The following is a 25247-nucleotide window of genomic DNA, read 5'->3' as shown; positions in this document are numbered from 1 at the left end:
GTATTATGAGCTTCTCTGCTTCAAAAAGAGGAATACGGCAGCAGAGAGCGCGACATGCGTTTTTCAAATCACTTCAACTAGAAGTTGCCTATTTTGGGGTTCAGTTCACTGACAGAGTAGTGTTGCTTTCAACAGTCTGCTGGTTTCCAAGAAAGCATGTCCTCCATTCTCCTACTATATTATTCATTCATCTATGTTTTTGTTCGCTCTACCTAGAGTGGTTAATGTCTTGCAGTCATCAAACCAAGAAGGCATTTTTTTCTTCTGCAAAATTCCTGTTTTTATTAATTAAAGGAAATGGATCAGATTTTGATCCTGGCACTATTTGTTTTGAAACAAAGTCTGCTCAGTTTTTACCTGCTTTTATTTGAGATTTTGACAATGTACATAAATAAAATCACCTTTAATACAGAGGTATCTTGATTAAAGCAACAAGCTGTGACAGAAATTCAGTAATTGATGTATAATCAATGATGCATTCATTGTGAGTTCTGTAAATAAAATGTATGTAATGTATGTTTCTGGCTCAGTTGTGTAGTCCACTGTTGCACACACTGCAAATAGTTAATTAACCCTTTATTTTTGTATGATACTGCATTTTATAGATAGTGCATACATACATATGTGGCATTTTTTTTTTTTTTGCTATTTTATGTGATACACAGAGTGGAGCTTACATGTAAAAGCTGATAGAAAGAATGCAAAAAATTTTAGACATTTATAAAAAGAGAAGATTCTTACCTGTTCAACACTTATAGGGAAAAGAAATCTTTTTTTGGCAAAATAACTCAAATTTGGTCAGAATTAGCAAGTAACTATAATCGTCAAAGACCTTCAGCATATTCTGCATAAATTTAGGTTAGATTTAGTAAAGATTTAAACTTTGAGATCAATTTTTTTGTGGATTTCAAGTCTTTTGAACCCAGCTATATTTTCTTTTTGTTTTTTCACTTTTTGTTTGTTTTTTTGGCTAGCATCATTTTATGCCATTTTGACATAAAGTGTTTGACATATAAGCTTAAACCTTTAGGTGTGGTCTTGTCCGATTGGAACCATGCCAGATGTTTGCTATGTTTGAATATACTTAATGCCTAATTACTTTCAACAGTAGTTGTCTTCCAGACTCTTATAAAATCGGATACATGGAGCACAACTCATTTTTGTCCTCTCAGCTGATTCGACCACCTGAGTTGTAGATTTCTATGAGCCTCTTTGATGTTTCGACAGAAGGCCGCTCACACTGAGCCTGGTTCTGCTGGAGGTTTCTTCCTGTTAAAAGGGAGGTTTTCCTCTCCACTGTCGCTACAAGCATGCTTAGTGTGAGGGATTGCCTTCGATCATCTGGTTTTCCTTAGATAGAAAACTTTGAATCAGTTTGACTGTATGATTTGGTAAATTGTCTCTGTAAAGAGCAGTGAGATGACATGTGTTGTGAATTAGCACTGTATAAACAAACTGAATTGAATTGTTTCTCAGTCTACCCCTTGCTCAGTTGGACCATTTGTCCATAGGTTTACAGTTGTGCCACGCTGTTCTTTTTTTATTTGTACCTGATCAATAAAACAGTGGTCTGTGAGATTCTCAAAGCTTAAAATACTGCTTTAAAACTCGCTCCTTCTTTAAACTTCTCCCTAACTTCAACCCTGACCCTTTTTTAGGCCTATAAAGAATAAAAATTATACTTTGCTTAAATTGTGATGTGAAATGTGACCAAATGTTACTACATCAATGGGTGTAAATACTTTGGTGAAGCACTGTTGCCATGCAATTGCATTTGTCAAACATGAAAGATATTAGTCTGGTTATAAATCATCATCGACTTTGCTGCATGATTACAATAACCTTGGTGGTACTCATTAGCACGTCTTACTCTGTCCATTATCCAATTTTTATTGTTCCAAATTTGGCAACAGCCTTCCTGCAGTGGTTATGCTTCTCCCGAAAGGGTTCAGATATATAAGTATACGTGCATCATTTAACTATAAAATAGTAAACTTATCCTCAGCATGAAGGTATGCATAAATATTAGGATAGGAGCAGCATGCATGCACGTGTTCACTTATTGTTTTTAAGGGCAGAGTAGGGCAGAGCTTTGTTTACACTGAATTGCTGCAGAGAAGACAAGTAGCGCTTAATTGAGCTGTGGGCCAAACATTTATGTAATACACTAGACTCTCCAACGTCACTATGCTCTATGTTGCCTGCGTTCTGCACAGTTTAGTCCTAATGGCAAGACAAACGCATAGTCCTTAACCTGCCACACACTAGGCAGCGGTCACGTTTTTCAGCTGCTGGCGGCCTTGGCCAATCAGATACCAGGAATGTGGTCACATGGGAAGGGGCGGTAGACAAAACAGTGAGACGTAGGGGATACTCCTGACATGACCACGCCCCCAACTACCAAATAAGGTACGTCAGCTGAAATAACTATATAGTTTCTTTCCGCTGTGGGGTTGAGATACAGATAAAATGTGAATTAAAGTGTCGAAAACTACTAACTATTGTAAAAAAATATAACTTTGAAGCAAATGGGACAATTAGAGAGCAAGTCTTGTCGAATGTCACCACCGTGCTCCGCATGTGAGCCTGCGGGCAGGGAGGAGGGGCGCTGGGTCCCGTGTCCTGCACCGTGGGACAGCCCCACGCAGACAGTGGAGCAGGGCGCAGCCGTTAACAACCACACAGAGGGGGAGAAAAAAAGTCAGCCGTAACCTCAACTCGAATGAAGCCTGCTTTTTATATCACCTCACCGGAACAACATCTCGATTTAAAGTAGGTGTGTTATTTTGGTTTGATCGTTTATATTTTATTTAGCTTTGGTAGAATTGAGTCCGTCTCTTATTAGCATTGCTTAGCGTTTATGCTGTTAGCTGTAGCCAAACTACAGCCTTGACAGGAAAAATAAATAATACTTTAGTTTTTTTCGCTTCTTTAGATAAAATTAAAAAAAATCACCGACACAGAGAGATAGCACATGTTTATTTAGTTATTTAAATGTGGTTTTCTGCAAGTGTTTACAGTTAACCGCTGACAGGCCTAGCCAAACTACCGTCAACTTGTATCCAGTTTTCTACGTAGACATCGGTTTACACAAAATTACTCAAATTTATAGATTAGATTAGGGTCCAGTTAATCTAGCATAAACACAGCATACCCTACCTTAGGACTGCCTTTTTACATGTTGCCAAAATAACTCAAATGTGGTCAGAATTAGCAAGTAACTATACTCGTCAAAGACTTTCTGCATATTCTTAGTTTGGATTAAAGATTTAGTTAAGATTTAAACTTTGACTTGACCATTCTAAATGAATATTATCCTTTAATCTACTCAATATGTTTCCTCCTTCCCTGTAGATCAAATTTTCACGGAGTTTCAAGTCTTTTGAACCCAGATATAGTTTTTTTTTTTCTCACTTTTTTGTTTGTTTTTGACCAGGATCATTTTATGCCAATTTGATCTCAATGGTTGTTCAGTGTTTGCAAAGTGTTTGCCATATAAGCTTAAAAGTCAGGTGTGGTCTTGTCTTATTAGAACCATGCCAGATGTTTGCTATGTTTGAATTAACTTAATACCTAATTACTTCTCATAAAATCAGATACATGGAGCACCACTCATATTTGTCCTCTCAGCTGATTCGACCACCTGAGTTTTAGATCTCTATGAGCCTCTTGGATGTTTCGACAGATTGCCACTGACACTGAGCCTGGTTCTGCTGGAGGTTTCTTCCTGTTAAAAGGGAGTTTTTCCTTTCCACTGTCGCTATAAGCATGTTCGGTGTGAGGGATTGCCTTTGAGTCAATGAGTCGAATGCGACACTGATGTGTTATACGTAGTTGATGAGGGCAAAAAATGGGAAACACATATATATATAATAAAATGTATTACCAAAGAAAAATCTAAGAAAATGTTCAATGAATTTGGCCTCCTTCATTCTAATACCCTTAAATTAATCCCAGAGTAAGTGGTTGTCTTCAAATATGACCTACATACTAAACCGAGTGCCTGTGTGAAGGCTTTAGATGATTGATAGAGAAAACTTCCGCCTTACACACCAAGGAAAACAGCAGAGAGGTCAGGGATACACTTGTACAGATTAAAGTAATGTTAAATTATAAAACATTTGCAATCCCAGTCTGGCCAGGCCATTATCTGAACATTTCAAGGGTATGAACTACTGCAAACATCCATCTAAACAGGGCTGGATTTCTCCATTCCCTGCATATTTAATTTGTTTCACTGCCACCAACTCATCTAAAACCTGCTGAAAACCAGACCCTTAAGAACCCAAATGTAAGCCACCTTTGACTTTAGGTTGAATTGGGGAAGCAGTGAAGATCCCTGTGGTAGCACTGGGTGAGCTGCATAGTTTATATTTAGATGGTGTTGTCAGATAAGTGCAAAACTGAACTTTTTGACCTTGAAACAGGCATAAGATGTGACTGAAAAACAACACAATTCCACAGTGACCCCTGAAATGACCAATGTCAATCTATGGGGATGAAGAAAGCTGGACAATTATTTGCAGACAGGAGATAAGAGATTCCAAAGCAATAGATTGGGCAAGAGCATATTGAGGTTTTAGAGTAATTCACATTCCTGGGTTGAATTCCTGACCTATCTGGGTATTTTTAAGAGTAAAATGCTGTTTGGAGGCTGTCCTTTAAATCAGACCTTTCGTGACCTAGTTTTGAAAGAAGGGGAAGCAGGTAGAGACACACTCCTAAATGATAGGTACTTTACCTGAAGCATAAGCTGGTTTAAAAATATCAATGAAGAAGGCTTAAAAGAAAACAAAATATCATTTTTCCCATCTACTTAACAATTATGCCTTGCTTTGTTGGTCTGTCACATGAATTCCATGTAAAAGACATTGTGACTGTAAAATGGGATACAAAACCCTTGCAGAACAGTGTAAAAACAGAGGGTAAAGTGAAGAAATCCCATGTAAACATGGAAGAAAGTATTTTTTATTTTGTTGCAAACCTGGGATTTCTACGCACCCCTTTTAAATGTTTCTGCTAATGAGCACCTGTGTAATTTGTTGTTGGTTTAAGGGGAGGGTTTATTTGTTGCTGTTTTTGTTTACAGCTGAACTAGTTTTTCTGCAAGCTTGTGGGTCCAAGGACAGCGTTAGTGAAAGGATGACAAGCACGAAGAGGAAGGCAGAGAACCTCCTGAGGGCAGCAAACCAACCTTGCATCATGAAGTGCAGAGGCTCCCAGGCGGATTCAGAAAGAGACTCTGGATTCTCAGGTTAGGCGTGACCCGTGGCGCACATTGAAGAAGAGCGTATCAGTGTTAAATGGCTGTTAACCTTTCTGTCTATCCTACAGATGCCAGCTCAGAGCATCTGAGCACAATGGACACCACGGACTCTGAAGATTCCCCCCACCCTGTTAAACAGCAGGGGGCACAGGGTGCTGGTTCAGGCCAGAAGCCCTCTCAGCTGTCTGTGGTTGGGGGCTCCTATTCCGGACTCTCTCCTATGATCATAATGAACAATGTTGTGCTGAAGCAGGTAAGATGATGAAACTTACCCTGTGAATTTGTGCAATATTTAGTGTTCTTAAAGATACCTGTTAGAGAAACATGCTTTTTTATTATTATTATTTTGCTGTTTTACTGCCAGAGATAATCGTCCTATTTGGATCATGTTTGAATCGATTTATCAACAACAATACTCAATTCCCCTTGGTAGACAATAAAGATGAGCAGTATCTAGAAAAAATTAGATTTTTGTGCTGATTAGATATTCTGATGATAATAATTAATGTCTAGATGAATACCTCAGGAAATTTAGAGGTGAAGAAACTGAGGATTAGTTTAAGTTATTAGGGGAATTTTTTTGGACCGCTATCCTAGATGAGTTGCTTGTCTTAAAAGACCATCAGCTTAAATTTTCATTTGATGAATTAGGAAGTAAATGAGTGAAAACAAATCAATTTGTAAAACGGTCCGTCTTATTCTATTGCAGCCTGTAGAGAACCCTCCTGCTCTGAAGCCCTGGGGGTTCAGTCCCACGGTGGAGGTGGTGCAGCCAGTGGTCCCACAGCCTCAAGTGGTCTTTCTCCAGCCTGTGGTCTCCCGTCAAGGGTCATCAACCTCCAAAGAGGCCACCTCTAAACACAGACGCTCCAAAAAGTATCTTCCAATCTTGAAGTCCTACCCAAAGATTGCCCCACATCCCGGGGACAGTGTTGGTTCTTCAGGCAGAGGAAGTGCTTCTTCGTCTTCCTCCTCTTCATCAGGATCGGAGAAATGTAACTCTTTGATCTCCAGTCTTTGGGATCAACGGCAGAGGCAGAAAGTGGAGAAATCTCTGTGCAGTAGCAGCAATAACTCTGAAGCTGCGTCTCCTAGTCTTCCTGGTACCCCCAGCCCCATGTCACCCCTTCTCCATAGCAGACTTCCACTCCCTGCAGCAGAAAACAGCAGCACTGTCAGCCCTGCCAAGGGCAAGTCAGCGATCTGCAGTCAGTCCAAAAACCAGACTCTCGCCTTGGACAGCATCTCCTCTCTAGAAGGCTACTCAAGTGACGGCAGTTCTGACACAAAGAGGAAGCGCTTTTGCAACACGTACAACATCCTGAGCAAGTCTGGCCTGCTGGACATCACACTCCGCACCAAGGAGCTCCTCAGGCAGAACCAAAGCACTCAAAATGAGCTGGACCAACTGAAGAAACACACAGACTTATTCCTCCAGGCTCTTCAGACCGGAGACACCAGTGTTTGTATGAAACTGCTGAGCCACCTACAGGAGGAGGACAGGGAGAGGGCTGCTCAGGGCAGCCTGAAAGCACTTCAGACCTAGACTGGTGTGTGGCTGTAATCCATTAGACCCACAGGATGATCGGGATGGGGGTAGGTGTGTGTAGAGGCAGATGGACTGAAAGTAATGGGCTCTACATTACTGACCCCTCCCCCAGACTCTCAGACAGACAGCACACTGTGGCCTACATTTTAGCAGTCATTTGCCTTTGGTCCCTTCCTGACACTCCAAGCTGACCTAAAAACATCAACCTTCTTGTTGCACTCTAGTCATACAATGCTCTTTCTAAACACTGTAAATGGATCATTGTTTACCATGAAATGGAAGAGAGTAGCTGAAATTGACCTAGAACCTACCTAGGCCATTAAGGGAAAAACATTCTGGCTCCTGCAGTGAAAACGCACCTTTAGAGGCAAAATTAGGCCAGATATCCAATTCTAAGTGGAAAACAGAATAATTTAATCTTAATGTGTGCCTGCTAGACTGACAGCAGGCCATCCGGTTGGATCGTTTTGGTTTTCCACGCATTGTTCCTTTGGTATGTTTTACAGACGGTTTAACATGCGATTCATTCCAAAGCTGTAAAAATGGTTGGATTATAGAGACGACATCATGCCATGTTAAAAAACATTCAGAGCATATGTCTATTTTTCATGGGTTTGTATTTGCAGGATGTATTTGGTTCATATTTAGTTGTTTTTGAATTTGTTCTCTCAGGTTATTTGTTGATACTCATTTTCATACTGGCTGGAAAGAAAAGCCCCTATCAACCAATCAGACGACGCCCTGATACAAGTTCTCTCTGAATAGGGCTTCTAGGAGTGAAAGAATGATTAGTGGTCAACTCTGAATGTTTTCTTGCCCTTTGTCAGCGTTGTTGTTTTGAACTGTGCAGGTAAAATGGAAGTTGTCTGCTTTTACTTGCAAAGGTTTTCTCGTGCATTTTTATTTGTATTTGTCAAATGTCTGTATTGAAATGTTTTTTATATTAAGGCAGCTACTGATAATAAAAAAACAGTAGTTCTAGAGTCTCTTAAATCCAGTTTTTTTATGCTTAAAATTTGGATATTTTTTGTTTATTCATAGATCATGGCCTTAAAACTCTAAGTATGTTCATGCTAAATAAAAAAAATTGCACTAAAATCTAAAAAAAAAAAAAAAACTTTATTTGCGTCAGATTTTTTTGGCAGCTGTGGTACTGTAGTAGCTTTTTCAAGATGGCTATAATGTCATTTTTTTTTAACACTGGTTGAATCACTAGACACGTATATATTAAAATCACGCACCCACTGCAGCCTAAACACATAGGTGACTTATTTTTAATGATATTGTGATCAAATCTTTTACATGTTCTAGCCGATGGCTCCTCATTTGCTGTAAGGATTTCTGAAACAAGCTGTGGTTAAAATAGTCCAAACGTAACATCGCCTGAAAAGGCTTTCTGTAAAAAGGAAGATCCTCTTTAATGAGGAGTGTGGAAAAAATAATTTCTCAGACATAAATGTAAATTTTCATGTAAATTACATTTTGGTTCATGTTATCAGAGGTTTTTCTAATGGTTATTTTCTAATTTATTCTATAGACATGTCAGCTGTGTACTCCACAGTAAATGTATGAGACACAGTTCACTGTTTCTAAATAAATATGATGAAATTGATCACTTGTTACCATTTCAGTCGAAAAAAAAATATTGAGCAAACGGGTACTTTGCTGTCAGGTCATTATCCATTCCCTACATTGTCTCTCACTGCACCATATCTACCAATAGCAGACCAGTTTCGCATACACTGTATATCTAATGTGTTATTATTATTATTATTTTTTTTGGGCTGTCCCAAAGTTAAAACTCCTAATAAACAATAATTTCTTGATAAGCTGATATCATTTGAATCTTCTGAGTTAAAGGGTTTTAAATAGCCTTTTAATTTTCCTTTAATTCAATTGATTCTGATTTCCTTTTTAAATGCACTCTTGCAGCCGGGCAGCTCCAGAGTTGTTTGACTTCTCTGTGAGAAAGTTTGAGGAACTCCCTCAACATTTGAAAGTCCTGTATGAGGCAACAGCTTAGCCTTCAAATTGTTTCCTGTTATTGATTTAAATCTATCACAAAATAATTTTTTTGTTTTATGTAATAGATGATTAAGGCCTTAAGAAATTCAAGAAAGAATCGTAAACCTACAAAAATAAAATTTTTAAGCCTAGAAAATTAGTCTGAAATATTTTACCCCAAAGCACATGAAAAGGTTTAATTTACTAAAATGTTAAAAAAAAAAAAATAGCCTGATAACCTGGGTGTAGTCTTTTTGTAGTGTTGGGATAAATGTGCAGCAGAAAAACTAACACAGAATTTAAAAGACCATCGTATATATATTTAAAAATGAACCCAGTCATGTTGGGTAAAATTTCAAAATGTTGACACTTATAGTATAGGTCTGTAAATTGTCAGCTTTGAGCTCTGATTTTCTGTTTTTAAGATGAAGATTGGGTTTGTTCTTTACAGTCTGCTGTATATATTGTAAGCTATAATATTGTTTAAAAGGTGTAAAGTAACTATGATGAATGCATCTAAAAGTCATGTTGACTTCCAAGCAATAATTTTTTTTTTTTTATCTTTAGTTGGCGACTAGAAGAGACTTAAATATAAATGGTTTTGTAATGTGAACACAGTCCAACAAGGCTGTGTTACGATTTAAAATACTTTCAGGTCATTTTATATGATTTAAGGTTGAGATGTAATTTTATGTGTAATAAATATGATTTTAAAAAGCTTTTCTTGTGTCTGATGTCCCATGTCCTAATATTTATAAATCCTATTTTGTATATCCTAATATTTGACTCCATATATAAGTCATACTTTAAATAAATAAAAAAGTCAATTAAATATTTATCAAGCTTAAAAAAGCCAAATAATATTTTTAAGGCTAAAAAAGGGAACCTTTTCTCTGACCTTCATTTAGTTCACGCATCTGACCTCTAGATGGCGACGTTGAGACGCAGCAGCTTTGCGCGGATGATTGGAAGCTTTGAGCCTCTGGAGCCTCCGTAGATCAAAGCTGCCCTCTGTTTTGAGAAAATTGTACTGCTAATTGGCTTTAGCTGACTGTGTCGCTGTTAGAGCCCCGCTGTAATGAGAAGTCATTAGTTTTCTGACACTGAAGAGTTGAAAGAGGCAAACAGCCCGTCGGTGGCCAGGCGGCTATATTCTAAACACATAGCCCCGGGTAGCTAGTTTTCTGCTGCTAGTCAAGCTAACAAGGTAACCTGTCATTTTTATCCAGCGGGGGGAAAAAAACCTGCATCCTCTCTTCCGTGTGTGCTTCCGCCATCAGTATTTATTTAGTTTCTGTTCAGCTTTAGGTGAATGACGCTCAATGATCCAGTCCGGGTGATGGCTTTGACTCAGAGATGACCTACAGCTTCTGACCCACAGGAAGTCTCGCCATTTGTCACCGAGATTCAAGGCATGTTCTGCTGCTCTCATCTCACATGTGCAGTTAACGGTGATGTGCACAGATTGGTGACTGTTGTGTTTGTGTTGAGCAGCTGAGAGCTTCACACAGGCTGACTCATGCTTTCTGATGAGCTGGACTCCAAACCAGAGGTAACACTTTTTAGTGATATAACAGCCAGGCTTGAAGCTTTGCATTGCTATACTATGGTTGTAATGATAATGCTTGCTGTTTTTTCCCCCTTGTTAGCTGCTGGTGCAGTTTGTCCAGAACGCCTCCATCCCATTGGTGCAAAGTCTGGAGGACTCTGAATGCAAACACCCCTGCCTGCCTCTGCTGGCCCCAGCTGACAGCTCCCTCTGCACCCCTCTGGAGCTCACAGGTAGGTTGGTGCAGTTTCACAGCTTCCTCTTACTGATGGACACAATGGCGTAACTATCGGTAAGGGGAGACTGCTGTTGCTTAGGGGCCCAGATGTCCCAGAAGCTACAGCCTGGGGGAACATGCAGGAATTCGAAGCCAGGTAAACAAATCAGAAAAGGAACAGGCAGGCTTAGAGATCCAGGAGTCTAAAGACGGTTCAGGCAAACCATTCGGACAGGAACAGGCAGACTCAGTGGTTGAGAGGCAGAACAGGTCAGGATAAGGAAATCAGAAACACCAAGGAACTTTAAAAAGTTCATTGAACTGGTGAATGAAATGATTAATTAAGCATGTCATCAGCGCAAAGATCATAACAGCATCAAATTTAAAGTGTGTGCTTTAACTATGCCATCTATAAACATTTCATATCATTTGTTGAACTACTCAGAGCCTTTTGGATTGCTGTCATTCAGCATAACCCAAACTTGCTCAGATTTAAAGACACAAACTGCTAGACTATTTTTCTCCATCAGGACTTTTCATGTTAATCTTAAGGGCCACCTGGTTGTCCCTCTATGCAATAGTGGACTAGGACGTCTCTGGAGATGTAATGGTGCGAAAATTTCCTCTTAAACCCACCTGATGATTGATTGGACCTTATTTATACCGCAACACATGTCAGATTTCAACTTGATGGTGAGTCATTTAAACGCGACACAGTGGTACTTTTAATTACTATGTTAATAACTGTGTATAGTTAATTAGACGGTGGGTAAAAAAATACACTCATATAATATGTTTCAAACCGCAATAAAGATCTTAAAAGAACAATTTATTCGAGTATTTTATTTTTACAATGTGACTTGGAATTATGGGTAATCCAAAGCGTAGATTAAAACCATAACCGTTATGTGTTAGCGACGATGGATGCCAAAAAGAGGTACTTAAGCGGATTCCAGGAAAGAAAAAGTAAGGAAGAGCTGCTGGAAGAACGGAAAAAAACTCCCCAAAATAATGAGTGAGTGAAGACTGAAGGAGATGAAAGGAGAGAGGCGTAGGTGAGGAGGGGGGCTGTGAAACTCAAGGTAGCCCGATGAGTTGTGTCCTTACGCCATTGGATGGACATGTTTTCAAATATGAGAGAATCACTGTGATGCACGATATTAACAGTTTCAACCGAAAAGGCTGGTTTTCGAGCGATATAAATTTCATCACTTTGTCTTTAATAGCTTTAGCTTTTTCACTGTCTGTAGAAAAGTTTTTACAGCTTTCAAAAGCCTTGTGAATGGAGACATCTGTCCTCCACATTGTTGCTTTGTATTCTTCCCATATTGCTTTACCACAATGACAATTTTTAAGGTGAGCTATTCATTTTATTGTGTTAAAACCTGAAGCCTTCTTTCCTCACTCAGAATTCTTGCTGAACAGTTTGGAAACAGAGTAAAAAAACCACACTAGTTCATTAACAGTCAGGTAATGAAGGAGCCACGCTTGGGTCCTGCTAGTAAGGTGCATAAGACCCGCTTTGGGGCTGCTCTGCCTGTATAAAACTACACCAAATTTAATTGATTTATCTGCAATTTTGAATGGAAAAATGTGCGTATCGGGTCGTTTAAAATTCAGCCAAATCGGCCGATATTTTATGGGTCTGATCAATCTTTTTAATCCCTAATTGTTTTCCATGAATCACAGTTATTTTAGCTATAAAATACCCCACTGTACACCTGAAACTTTTTTTTTTTTACAGTCTCATGTGTCCAGTGAGAAGATAAATGCAGATTGTTGAAATTGTAAATGCACATTTATGTTGCGTTTGCACAACTGTACAAAAAAATAATCTGCAGACTTAAACATTATTAGAAGGTTAGTGTTAGAAGGTAGCAATATATTCACCAACAAAAAATGAGACCTAAAGATAAGAGATTCATTAAAGTTTCCTTATCTTTCTGGGATGTTAATGGTGGAAAAATAAAGAAAGATTATAACAAGATAATCTACATTTGCTGGAATATAAAATGCTTATATTTCTGCTCCATTTCAAATTACGTCACCGAACGTCACCGATTCTTCTCTATTTTCTCATATACACATAACTTGCTATTCAGTCATAGAACTTTTATTTTCAATCTGTTTTGAATCCAACATGTGTATAAAGGCCTTTGGGGGGAGTTAAAACTTAGCTACTGTTCTGGATCGTTGTTGTATCGTCACTATCATAGATTTCTGCCGTTACTTCTGAGAAAAAGTTACTGAGTTGATGCTTTAGAGAATCGCAGTCAAGCTGGAGAGCATTTTCCTTAATTTCAGGTGCAGCGGAGCATCGCTGCACTAGTGATGTGGTCTGAGAGTGTTAGAAAAAATGGTAAATGTGCCTTTTTGTCATGTCTGTTTTTAGGGGTTAGGAGTTGGTTTACATTTCAGTTTATTCAGTAAGAGGATCTGCTCTTTGTCTGCATCCCTGCAGCGGCAACATATTGCTCACCCTCCCATCCTTTTCATCAGGGCCATCTAGTGCCGGTCTAATGAGCTCCTACTGAGAGAAGCACCGTCTTTTTTTGCTTAAAATGTAATTGTGGAAATTCCTTTAAGCTTTTTAAAGCAATAAATATTTTATTTTTATCAGGGCGTGACCTTCTCATATGGGTTATAGTATACCTGTATTATACATGCAGGTAAAGCGAAGGTTTAACGTTATTCTACTTTCAGATCTGTAATCTAGAAGAGGTGCAATCTTCCTGGGTTTGTTATTTCATAAATCTGTCTGGCTTTTAAATGTCTTAGCAGGCTAATCCCAGAGGTGTTTTAGTCTAATATTTAATGTTTGCGCGTTTAGCAGACGCTTTTATCCAAAGCGACTTACAAAGTAGACACAGTTTTATAGTTCTCATCAAATGACAATAAGTTCTCTAGAGGGAAGCCCCTAGTCAGAATGAGCGCTGACAGCAGAGAGATAGAAGAAAGTGGAGGGGTAAAAGTTATGGGTAAAAGTTAGGATAGGAGATGCTCTTTGAAGAGGTGGGTTTTTACGTGTTTCATAAAGATAGAAAGGGATGCTGCTGTTTTTGTAGCGATTGGTAGGTCATTCCACCATCTTGGAACACATGAAAACAGTCTGGATTGTCTTAAGCATGGTGCAGGCACTGCTAGGTAACAATCCATTGCTGACCAAGTTGTGACATTAGCCTTTGCTAGAGGGTTCAAGTAGATAGGAGCCGTACCCTTAAGCACTTTGCAGGCTAGCATCAGGGACTTGGATCTGATGCTGGCAGCCAGGGGTAACCATTGAAGCTCAATGAACAGAGGGGTGATGTGAGACTTTTTGGACTGATTGAAGACCAGACGCACCGCTGCGTTCTGGATTATTTGTAACGGTGTATTATTTAGGCAGGATTGGGATGAGTCTTTAATAAAGATGACATACAGATACACACACACACACACACACTGTGTCTGCTAGAGTAAAATGTGTCGTTTCATTCCGCCACAGAAAACAGCAAAGCAAGCACATCAATCAAGGCACGGTGCTGAATACAAATTATATTGTTACCCTTACGGTGACACAAAGGATCGGAGAGCCAGTCGACCCCAGCAGGGCAGCAACCCGCGCAGCTAGGCGTTCGTACGCAACCCTAGCAGACTCTACCAGTGCCAACTGCCACCCGTCATTTATGCCAAACTTCAAAGGAAAGTCTGTCACCCAATCAGGAAAATGATCGCTCCCTCTCACGCCTGGAGCACATGATTACAAAAACCAAAATATGTTTCCGGCATCCCCTGAACCCACCCAGGGCTCGTGGACAGCCGAAGCCAAAAACAAGTTACGTTATGCTCAGAGCATGGCACCAAGAGCTCGTGAGTACAAAAACAAATTATATCATGCTCTCAATTACACAGAAACTTAGATAATGAGAGTGCTTAGGTAATAGGAGTGCTTCATTTGTGAAAACTTGTATAATAAAAGTGACAAAACTTGTATGATTGTCAAAGAACATAAAATATAAAACCCATATATATAACAAACGGTTTTACAGCACAGGCTGAGAGGCCAGTCAGGAGCGTGTTAATAGACTGCACCAGGGGCTGGGCAGCATGTTGGGTTATGTATGGCCGGATCTTTATTATGTTTAGTAGAGTGAAGCGACAAGATCCAGAAACGCAGGTTTAATGATGGCGAGCAATGCCTCAGACGGAAACTATAATCAGATAAAATACAAAACAACCTTTAATGAATTCCTTCATTTAAAGAGCCCAGATCTGGAGCAGTTCGCCTCTAGTAATAAACTAACTTTTTAATTTGTTTTTACATCCCAACTGAGGAAAAAAAAAATATTTATATATATATATATATATGTAGTCACACCTCTGGAGGATTGAATGTTTTAATTTCAGTAGAAATGATTATTCATACTTGAAAGTGATAGAGGGAATTTAAGGTTAGGGACATGTCCAGGAGGCCCCATATCTTAATGACTTATTACTAAGGAAAAATGGTCCAAAACGGCAGTGGAAAACATTAAATCAGCTGTTAAGCAACATTAGCCCTGACCCTATACCAATTTATAATACATGCATGTTTTATCTTTCTTTCAGAAACAGAAAGGCCTCAAAATGTTATGTTTTTTAAGCAGCTCGAAATGTTTTCCTCCTGATTATGCATGCTTGCAAATGGAGTATAGTAGCCTTCTTTCAGCCAGCTGAGTGACAGTGCACTGCAACACTTAAGGCTCTGACCTTAAAATCCTTTTAAACTCATTAACATCACTTCAAAGCACAGTATTGCAGTATTTTTAATACTTTATGTTTAATATTTATAGTCATTTTAGAAATACACATACATACATTGAACAGAAATTACAGAATAACTAGTTTGACAGACACACAAACTAAAAAAAGGACATTTACTTTAGTGATACAGTCGGTGTCAAGCTCCAGAGAGCGTTCCATTTCTTCCAGCATTTATTTTATTTATAAGTGGCAAATCTTAATGAAAAAGTCAGTCTCTCCATTGCATGAAAGTCCTCAATGATGTTCTTCCAGTCCAAACAGGATAGTTGTTCCACATCAAACCACCTGCAGGTTATAGCTTTGTTTGCACCTGATAATAATATTAATAGGAGATACCAGTCAGCCTTCTTTAGTTCCTGAGGCAGATTACTTAGGAAAACCACAGTAAAAAAACTGTATAGATTCAAGTCCATTTTACTGATTATTTCTTTCATTAGTTCTGACCAAAGGGTGGGATCCTAATACATTCCCAGGAGGTATGAAAATGTGTTGCAGACATATTCCCACAATTACTCCTTTTTGCCTTTTCAATGTTTTTAAAATGTTAATTTTTAATGTTGGGTGTAATAAAAAAAAAAAAAACGCACCATGCATTTCCAGGAAAATTCCTTCCACATTCCGTAACTTAACGTGTGAATCACAGAATTGCATATATTTAACCAAACATCATCAGCTATTGCTGTTTTGGCTTCTTTTTCCCATTTAATCTTAAAATGCGTTGTATTAGCCCTGGTAGACATGAATATATATATACGTTTTCCGTCATGCTCATCCCTGCTGGGGTTGCGAGGGGCGCTGGTGACAATCTCCAGCTGTCTATGGGCGAGAGGCGGCAGTATAATTTGGATATAGTTTTTTTTTATTTTGGAGGTCTTCCAGTGCTCGGATCTATACCTGTCTGATCCTACTTCAAAAATGATATACTTTTATTGGCACAGGAATAGTTTTGATGAAATATTTTTTATTTTTAACAACTTTAAGCAGGAACCAGCCCATCGCAGACGATGTTGATTTCTGTGTTTATTGCAAACATTGGTCCACGGTTGAAATATATTTCCTCTCGCTTTAAATGTTCAAATCCATGGTGAAATAACATCAACAGCTTGTGTTTGTTGTGTAATTGTTTCCCAGATGGCGGCCTGAGCCACGAGCCGGACTCTTCTCCCACGTTGCCAGACTTTGGTGGCGTCCCACAACAGAGCCCGTTAGTGGTCCAGTCCCACCAGCCGCCGCAGGCGTCGCCGAGCCCCCCGGCCATTCTGCACGACTTACAGCAGCCGGACAGCACATCCTACGTCCTCCTGAATCTCGCCAAAGGTGGAACTGCTGCGAACATCGCTCTGTTTACTGCTCTCTTAATTCGATTATTAAAAAAGTTCTTTTCAATCTGCGTTTGTGACCGCAGTGTTCTTCTGATGTCACTGATTGTTTCCCAGCTTCATTTCTAGACTTTGGAGAAGAAAAACAGAAAGTTCAGTTCTAAGACTGTTTGGGAATTTATCATCAGAGGCTTCAACAGGCAATAAAAGATTAACAATGGAATAAATAATAAAAGTAACACTTGGCTTCGGTCCATATCCGGAGAAAACAAGTTCCACAGCAGAAGCTGGAACCGTGTTTTTGTGTTTTATTTTCTCAGCTCAGCAGAGAAATGAGGTGACATATTTTTATGAAATAAAAAGCAGAATAAATTTGGCAAGTGTGTTCTCTAAGTTTATTAGCCCTTGGCAGTTTACGACATGCACTTTATTCCTGTGTCTGTTTCTTCCACTGGGTTTAAATTTAGAGCTCTGACCTAGAACGATTGAAGCAAATTATCTCATCAAATCTGCTTTTTTAATATCTTTCTGATTCTCTTATTTATCCTCCACTCTCAGGAATCACAGCCTCCTCCGAGTCCCTGATCTTTGCTGCCGACGGTGCTGGGGACGATGAAGATGAAGGGGTTTCTTCAGGAAGCTACGGGATAGACGGGGCCGCGCCGTGGTATCTGAGAGTCCAGGAGCTGGCGCATGACAGCCTCATTGCAGCGACCCGGGCGCAGCTGGCCAGAGACGCAAAGGCCAGCCAGGACGCCAGAGCTGCAAGTGTCGGGAACGGTGAGGCGAATTTATGCAGGAACGAATACCAGACAGAACGTTCTGATGATAATCATTAGTAGGGCTAAAACAATCATGAGTAATTGATTATTGAAATAAAAGTGAAATAATTTAGTAATTGATTAATGATGAATTAGAGTATAGAGACTCTAAAACATGCCTTTAGCTGACAGAGCGACCCACCTAGAGCAGCAATTATAAGAAAATTGTAAAAATACATATCAATAGTGGAAAAGTTTCACTTTCACCTGGTTTGATTCTGTAGAAAATCTTTAAGGATCCGATTATTAATCTAAAATTAATCGACAGATTAATCAGCAGCCCTAATCATTAGTTATTATTAGTCTGGAGTTAGAAACAAAAGCAAAGTGGGGAAAATCAGCTGGGCTACTTCAGCTCAGGCATCTAAGCCTGAATAGAAATGAGGTCAGGGAGATGAAAATGTTGTATAATCAGATGTGACTAAAACTCAGCTTAACACTTGTCATCATAAGACTCTAAATCAGAGAAAACGTGTCCCCCGACTCTTGATGGTTTTATCAGTTTGACAGCAAACATCCTCCGGACTTGTAAATATCAAAACATTGATCATCAAGTTCTGCATATAGTCGGATTTATTAAGAGTATTATAATGAAATATGTGTAATTGAACCTTTTATTTACTTTTTAAGAACTTAAATCATACCATCTATACTTCATTTGAGCTTTTTAACCTCATTCTGGATTCTCAAGCCCAAAAAAAAACAACTTATTTAATCCAACATAAGCCCTGCGTGTAGATATTAGGTGAACAGTTTTTAGAGAAATGGTTTAAGGTTTCGTTTATTAAAGTGGGCATGAAAGCACGTGATGGAGCGGGAGATTGATAGGCGGATTGGTGCGGCGTCTTGCTGTGAAGCGGATGCTGTACCGGTCCATCGTGGGGAACAGAGAGCTGAGCCAAAAGGCAAAGCTCTCGATTTACCGGTCAATCTACGTTCCCACCCTTGTCTATGGTCATGAGGTTTGGGTCATCGCCAAAAGAACGAGATCCCGGATACAAGTTTTCTCCGTAGTGTGTCTGGGCTCTCCTTTAGAGATAGGGTGAGGAAGTCGGAGAGGAGCCAGTTGAGGTGGCTCAGGCATCTGGTTAGGAGGCTCCTAGACCGCTGCCTGGTGAGGTGAGGCCTAGGGGGAGACCCAGGACACGTTTGAGGGAGTGTGTTTCTTGGATGGAACGCCTTGCATTGTCAGCAGGACACAACACAGCTAAAACTGAGGAATGAAACCAACAAGAAGGAGGAAAATGGTCTCACTATGATGCAGCTGAAGCTTCTATTAACCTTATTTCACCTCTGGCTGTTTTTCTGAAACATGCAAGACAGAGAAGAACTGTGAGGGGAGGGAGTTTTAACAAAAGTTAGACCCATTATAAACTGGCTTTTCTTTCAGAATTCATGAAGCCCATAAAGTTGTTGAAATAAACTCCAGTGTAAAAGAATGATGTCGCCGCTGACTAACTGCTGCTATCAATCGGTGTTTACGCTCTCTTTCTCCAATTTGAAGCATTATCTATTATTTATGGCGATATCAGTCCGTGCATTCATCTCCTCTAGCTGCGAAGCTTCTGCTTTGATTTGAAACAGACCTTCAAGTCTTGCAGCACTCAGTGTCGTTGCAGCCTATTGACTCACACCACGAGTCAGCACTTCATTGCAAACCCTGCTCTGCTGCCTCCACAGGCTGCTGTTGAGAGAATTTACCCATGACATTTGGGGCATTATGACTCCCAGCCTCATGTCTGGTCTTTGAACACCTCCTGAGTCAGACTGTGGCTGCAGGTGGAGGCTGAAACGTAACAAATTGGGGAGTTTTCATCACAAACTTGGATGTTGCTTTTTAAGGTTTGTGATCATTTCCACAGAAAGTAGAGAATTAAAACGCATGCCTTGTTCCTGATTGGTATTTGTTTACCTCTTGCTTTGCATGCATGCAATTTAAATGCCTTAACCTTTAAATTAAAAGAGCAGAATTGGGAGACAGCTGAGTGTAATTTAAGGAAGAAAATGTAACTTTTTTTAATATTGTCCTCCAACATTTTATGCAGTTCTAATTTTTACATGAGATTAAAGACTTAAAATTACAAGGATAGTTCAAAAGATTTGTACATCAATAAAAAATTCAACATTTCCTTCACTAATTTCAGAGAGGAGGACTCATATGTTAGATTCATTACATAGAATCCTTTATTTCAGTTGAATTTTAATCATCGTAGCTTACAGACATAATAAAAACAGCTAAATCAGTGTCTCAGAAAATGTTAATATTTTGAAAAACTATAAAAAAAAGTGCTGTTAAATGAACGCACTTTTGAAAGCGTAATATTGCTGTTTAAAATATCCATTTGTTGTTGATCTATTGTTTTTATTCTAATTTATAGAAACACTGTAATTGTTGTCATCTGTCAGCTATAATTACCAAAGTAACCAGAAAAAGCTCCAAAATATTTTCCTTCGTGTAATGAGGAACTAAATTGGACACTTGTGCTATCACATTTTTTTTAAAGGTGTACCTGTGTACCAAACCATCTGTGATGCTTTTTGTTTTGCAGTGAGGAGCTGAAAACTGCCCGTTCCAAGCTGCTGTAATTGATGCCCTCCCACTAGCTTGCATCACATTAGACAAGTTCCCATCAACTATAAGCGCATTGCTGCCGGCTTGTCATTGGCTGAAATGGGGGGGCTGTTAACGCTGTTCGAAGCGGGGAGTCCGGTCCGGCTAAAAGGGAATGATTGCATTCAGCTTTGAATTGTTTTCTTTTTCCTGCAGCTGTGCAGCGATTCGCAGTCGGTAGCCGGTGATTTTATAGAGCCGGGGCTCAAGAGGCCGGCCACCTTGCACATGTGGCTTGATTACTGCATGGCCCCGCTCACGCTCTCCTCTTTCTGGTTGCCTAGGTGACCACACACACAGCTTGATCGAGGACGGAGAGAAGCGGGAGCTGCCGTCTCGGGCCGGCCGCCCTCTCTCCAAACAGATTCTGCGCTGCTCGTTTGAGGGCTGCAGCAGGACGTTCACCTGGCCGGCTCATCTTAAATATCACCTCAAAACGCACAGGTAACCCTGCAGAGAGGAGCTGTTTAAACAGCAAAACCTGGGGTTTCATCTTATAGGTGTCAGGATCTGGTTGTGGTTTAGAGCAGACATCCCCAACCTCGGTCCTCAAGGCCCGCTGTCCTGCAGGTTTTAGAGGTTTCCCTGCTTTAGCACAGCTGATTTGAATTGAGAGCTGATTAACATGCTTTTGGTCTACTGCAGTCATTATAATCAGCTGTGCTAAAGCAGGGAAACCTCTAAAACCTGCAGGACAGCGGGGCCTCGAGGACCGAGGTTGGGGATGCATGGTTTAGAGGACACAAATGCAGAGGCTGAGATACAGAGGTGACTTCTTGCAGTTCTGATTGGTAAACAAAAACAATTGAGGCAAGAATCCAAAAATCCAACTAAAAATGTTAACAAACCAAAAACCATGGAGACATCAGGGGAAACTGAGCACAAGGAGCCAGGGAGAGATGAGGTAGGAAGACAACAGCAACGAGGAACCAGCAAAGAGTGACAGTAGAGGGAGAGAATATATGGCTGACTGAACAAAGGTAGGGCTAACGAGCGGATAAGGAACAGGTGTGAGTGGAGAGCAGTCTAGGAAGGAGCTAGGGAAAAGGAGACCAATGCAAGAGGGCAACAAATAAAAACCAAAGAACTTGTATATCCAGAAAATACAACAAAGGCTACATTCACATTGCAGCCTGAAGTGACCCAAATCCGATTTTTTGGCCCATATGCAACCTGAATCTGATCTTTTCATGGAAGTCTGAACAACACAGATCTGATTTTTTCCAATGGGACCCAGGCCACTTGGCTATGTGGGCCAGAATCCGATACGAATCTGATATTTTCACAGGGTTCCCGCGGGTCCTTAAAAGGCATTGAATTCTTCAAAATAAAACTAAGGCCTTAATTGGTATTAAAATGTCTTAAATTAGTCTTTCATAGGTCTTAATTTTTAAAACATCCGAAATAGGATTATTTTTATTACGATTTATTTTTGTAATCTAAATAAAACGTTAAAATTGACAATTTTTTTTTGTTTTATAAAAAAAAAAAAAATGGCTCGCCATTATTGGTTCCGTCCCGATAGCGGAACCAATAAAAGCGTTGTTGCAGCTAGGACATTTGGGAGATGCGCCATTATATTTTTGTCTGGAAAATATGAGCAAGTGTAAATGTAATGAAAATTGGCTCCAGCCAAGAGTTTTCTCCATGGCTAAAACCAGGGAACATATATAAGGCACAGTGTAATTTGTGCAAGAAGTCATTCAAACTTGGAATGATGGGAATTAAGGCAGTGGAGTCGCACATGCGAAGCACAAAACAAAAAGCGTCAAAATCGAGTTACCAAGAAACAGCCGGTATTTCTCAGTTTTGTTCCACTCTTGTCTCTGCAACGCCTCCACTTATCACCAAATCAAACATACTAAGAAAACGATACAAAGAAAAATAGCTGCAAAAAAGACTTAGCACTGGTTATGTTGTGGCTTTAAAACTGATTTGTTTTGTTCCCTGCTAAAACAAAGTTTGTGAATTCAGTTAAATAATTGTTAAAATATATCTGTCATTTGTGTGTTTTTAGCTTTCTTCCTATATGGGAAGCTTTTCAAAATTTGAAACATTAATGCAGTGGGTTATGTTAAAATAAACCTTTGGGTTAAGTTGTCGCAAGCGGGTTTTTCTTCTGTTTCTTTTGAATTTGGTCTTAAATTTTTATTTCAAGTGGCATTAAAAAGTCTTGAATTTAACTTCCCTTATACTGTAGGAAGCCTGTTTCAAATGCGACCTGTGTCTGAACGGCCAGGTCACATTCATCCAACCTGAACACCATTAATACCCGGCAAAGGTCACTATTCTACATCTTGCTACGCAGAAGTGGCAAGAAAAACAACAACCATGTTGGACGATGATGCAGAGAGCAGTATTTATGTCTAACCATACTGAAAAGATTGATTTTTTATGGTTGGAAAAGATTGCTAGATGTGCGCGGGCAAACCGTAAACGCAGAGCATGCAGAGCTGTGATGTCATTGCATCCTCTACAGTGCATGCCGGACGCTTGCGTTGTATGACTGCAGTTCAAACAGGAGATCACATACAAGTCGCCTATATTTGGAAATATGAACGGCAATTCAAAAAAATCGGATTTCACAAAAAAATCGGAATTGAGCATCAAGGCCTGCAGTGTGAACATAGCCAAAATATAAATTAAACCAATTAAAAATAGAAAACATGGAGCAAAGTAAAGCATAACAGAACCAAGACCATGACAATAGGATTACAGAAAGTAGCAGAAAATGATGCTTTATTACATTCAAGCGAGACTATCAACCTTGATATCCAACTAAAGCTGTAATAGAATGATTTGCATCCAAAACATCTTGTGTATTTAAAATGGTCTTGTCAAAGTAAAGACTTGTTCCCCATTGAAAATCCAGGATTTCTACTTAATAATTAAAGGTAGTGAATGAAATGAACTGAAATTAAGGCCAGTGAAAGGTAGTAAAAGGTAACAAAAAGAATTTAACTTAGTTGTAAATTGTTCGTCACCCCATCCATATATATTCCGACTTTTCCATTAATGCTGTCTTTTGTGTTTCAAGTTCATTTCCCTATAAAATGTGACCTGAGCTAGATCTGATGGACTGGATTGGTTCTGCTGGCTGATCTGCTGTGCGTTACTCACAGACAATCACTTCAGATTTATTGATTGATTGACTTTATTGATCTCACAGTGGAGAAATGTAGTCGTTACATCGGTTCAAATAGTCAAAAAGAAGGAGGTGCCAAATGAAGAAAAGGTGCATGGGGGTATATACATTTTTTTTCTTTTTTTATAAAGAGGATTATTATAATTCAATTCAGTTTATTTATTTATATAGCGCCAATTCACAACACATGGCATCTCAAGGCACTTCACAAGGCACTGCTTATACAGGGTTATTGCACAGGGTATTTATATAGATGAATATTTTTATTTATATATATATATATACAGTTATTGCACAGGGTATTAAATAGATGAATATTTTTATTTATATATATATACAGTTATTGCACAGGGTATTAAATAGTAATTGCACATTATACATTGCACAAGTTATTGCCATTGTAGAGTCTGGTTGCAGGGGGATGAATGACCTGCAGTAGAGCTCCATTTTACAAACAGGGTGTAAAAGTCTTTCACTAAAGGAGCTGCTCAGCTGCTCTACAGTCTGGTGCAAAAGGGTGGGAGGTGTTGTCCATGCAGGATGTGAGCTTGGACAGCACCCCCCTCTCAGCCACTTCCTCCACTGAGTCCAGAGTGCAGCCTAGGACACAAGCGGCTTTTCTCACCAGTTTATTCAGTCTCTTTCTGTCCCGCTCTGCTCTGCCAGGGGCCCAGCAGTCTAACATACCTGAACCTAAAGGTTCAATCCCCTTATTTAGCTCATCACAGGCACACTAATGAGCATCAAAAAATTGCTGGATGGTCACTCTTGAGGACTGAACTTGAGCTTTTCTGCCCTAATATGTTAAAAATAAAGAGTCATTTTGAACCTTACTGTGGAAAAATATAAGTTTTCACAACTTTGGGTCACCATAACACTTGATAAGTAATTGAACTTGAATAATATGAGGAAAGCTATTCCCGTAAAACTAGTTAGTAAATCAGACTATTGAGTTAAAAAGAAAAATCCAATTAAGTACTTTTTATTTTTTTGCTAAGGTAACATGGGTATTTGCATTTTAATGTAGAGTTTTGTTCCATGAACTTAACATTCTACATTTAATTTTATTTCCTATTTATATATCAGTTATATGTCAACTGGACTTAGTAGTATAGAGCCTCTTTAACATAAGTGGGACATTAACCCTTTTTTTCTGTAATATATTATCAATCAGGCTTTAGTGTGGAAATAATGTTGTTAAACAATCCTGCAATTATTAAATGTAAGCATTACAATAATCCCCTGTGGCACAACATTAAACACTTCTTATCATCCAATCGGGTCTGATTGTGAAAATCTGCTACTTCATCATTAAAGTTCAGTTTGTTCAGTTAATGCACATATAATTCAGACTAATCTCAATAGTCAAATTTACTTGGAAAACAAGAACTACTTTAATATTTTAGAGTTTGAGTGTTTAAAAATAATGAGTTTTAATTACTCAGTTTAATTAATTACTTTATTCTTTGTGGTTTAAAGTGACCCAGAATTCAAAGAATGCCTTAAGAAGGTGTGCAGAAAAACTATAAATGTTACCATGAACAGTGTTAGAAAAGCACTTTTTAGCAAATTATTGGCGTCACACCTCAGCAGCAAACCAGTATTACCGAATAGACAGCAGACCTGTGTGACACCAACTTCACCTCTCAGATCTGCTGTTCTGTGGTGCCTGAAAACTGCAGCCTTCACTTTTACTCCTCAAATGACTCCAGGGATCTGCTCCAAAACATGTTGACAGACTCTGACATAGACAGAGGTTTCCCATGTGTGAGAAACTCTGAATAAATTCCATTTAAATCTTCAATTGTTATATGACAAAATGTAAACAATTTCATCCTCCATGCGCCTTCTTTTGAGTCTGAATAATAGAATAGACGCAGCTAATCCCTCAGTGTTTAGAGCCATAAGTCAGCTGAGGATTAGGTAGAGCTGAAGGAGCAGTTCTTGCTAACTGCTAAGTTTTATGCATCCGTTGGTTCTATTT

At 39.2% G+C, this 25247-nt stretch overlaps 2 protein-coding genes across 3 annotated transcripts in view; both read left to right on the top strand.

The window, feature by feature from the left end:
* The first annotated feature begins 2525 nt into the window (after positions 1 to 2525).
* On the top strand, positions 2526 to 9539 carry cipcb (CLOCK-interacting pacemaker b). Of its 2 annotated transcripts, none has more exons than XM_038286078.1 (4): positions 2526 to 2776; positions 5090 to 5254; positions 5335 to 5519; positions 5976 to 9539. In XM_038286078.1, exons 2-4 carry the CDS (start codon positions 5143 to 5145, stop codon positions 6810 to 6812), a joined length of 1134 nt encoding a protein of 377 aa, XP_038142006.1. In that variant the 5' UTR covers positions 2526 to 2776; positions 5090 to 5142; the 3' UTR covers positions 6813 to 9539. The 2 variants fall into 2 exon arrangements, with proteins under 2 accessions (XP_038142006.1, XP_038142005.1); XM_038286077.1 differs by having other exon boundaries at positions 2527 to 2772.
* Positions 9540 to 9773: 234 nt separating this feature from the next.
* The window catches only part of znf410 (zinc finger protein 410), a 19716-nt gene continuing 4242 nt past the window's right edge, over positions 9774 to 25247 (top strand). Inside the window, exons 1-7 of the mRNA XM_038286107.1 lie at positions 9774 to 10026; positions 10122 to 10231; positions 10314 to 10371; positions 10469 to 10601; positions 16499 to 16684; positions 17245 to 17466; positions 20403 to 20562. Coding sequence (XP_038142035.1) covers positions 10339 to 10371; positions 10469 to 10601; positions 16499 to 16684; positions 17245 to 17466; positions 20403 to 20562 — 734 coding nt within the window. The 5' untranslated portion in view covers positions 9774 to 10026; positions 10122 to 10231; positions 10314 to 10338. The remainder of the gene's footprint in view (positions 10027 to 10121; positions 10232 to 10313; positions 10372 to 10468; positions 10602 to 16498; positions 16685 to 17244; positions 17467 to 20402; positions 20563 to 25247) is intronic.

Source organism: Cyprinodon tularosa, unplaced genomic scaffold (genome assembly GCF_016077235.1).
Source record: "Cyprinodon tularosa strain WSP-4 unplaced genomic scaffold, ASM1607723v1 ctg22, whole genome shotgun sequence".
Lineage (NCBI taxonomy): Eukaryota > Metazoa > Chordata > Actinopteri > Cyprinodontiformes > Cyprinodontidae > Cyprinodon > Cyprinodon tularosa.
Note: the sequence above shows the minus strand (reverse complement) of the source record. Positions and strands in the feature narration are given on the sequence as shown.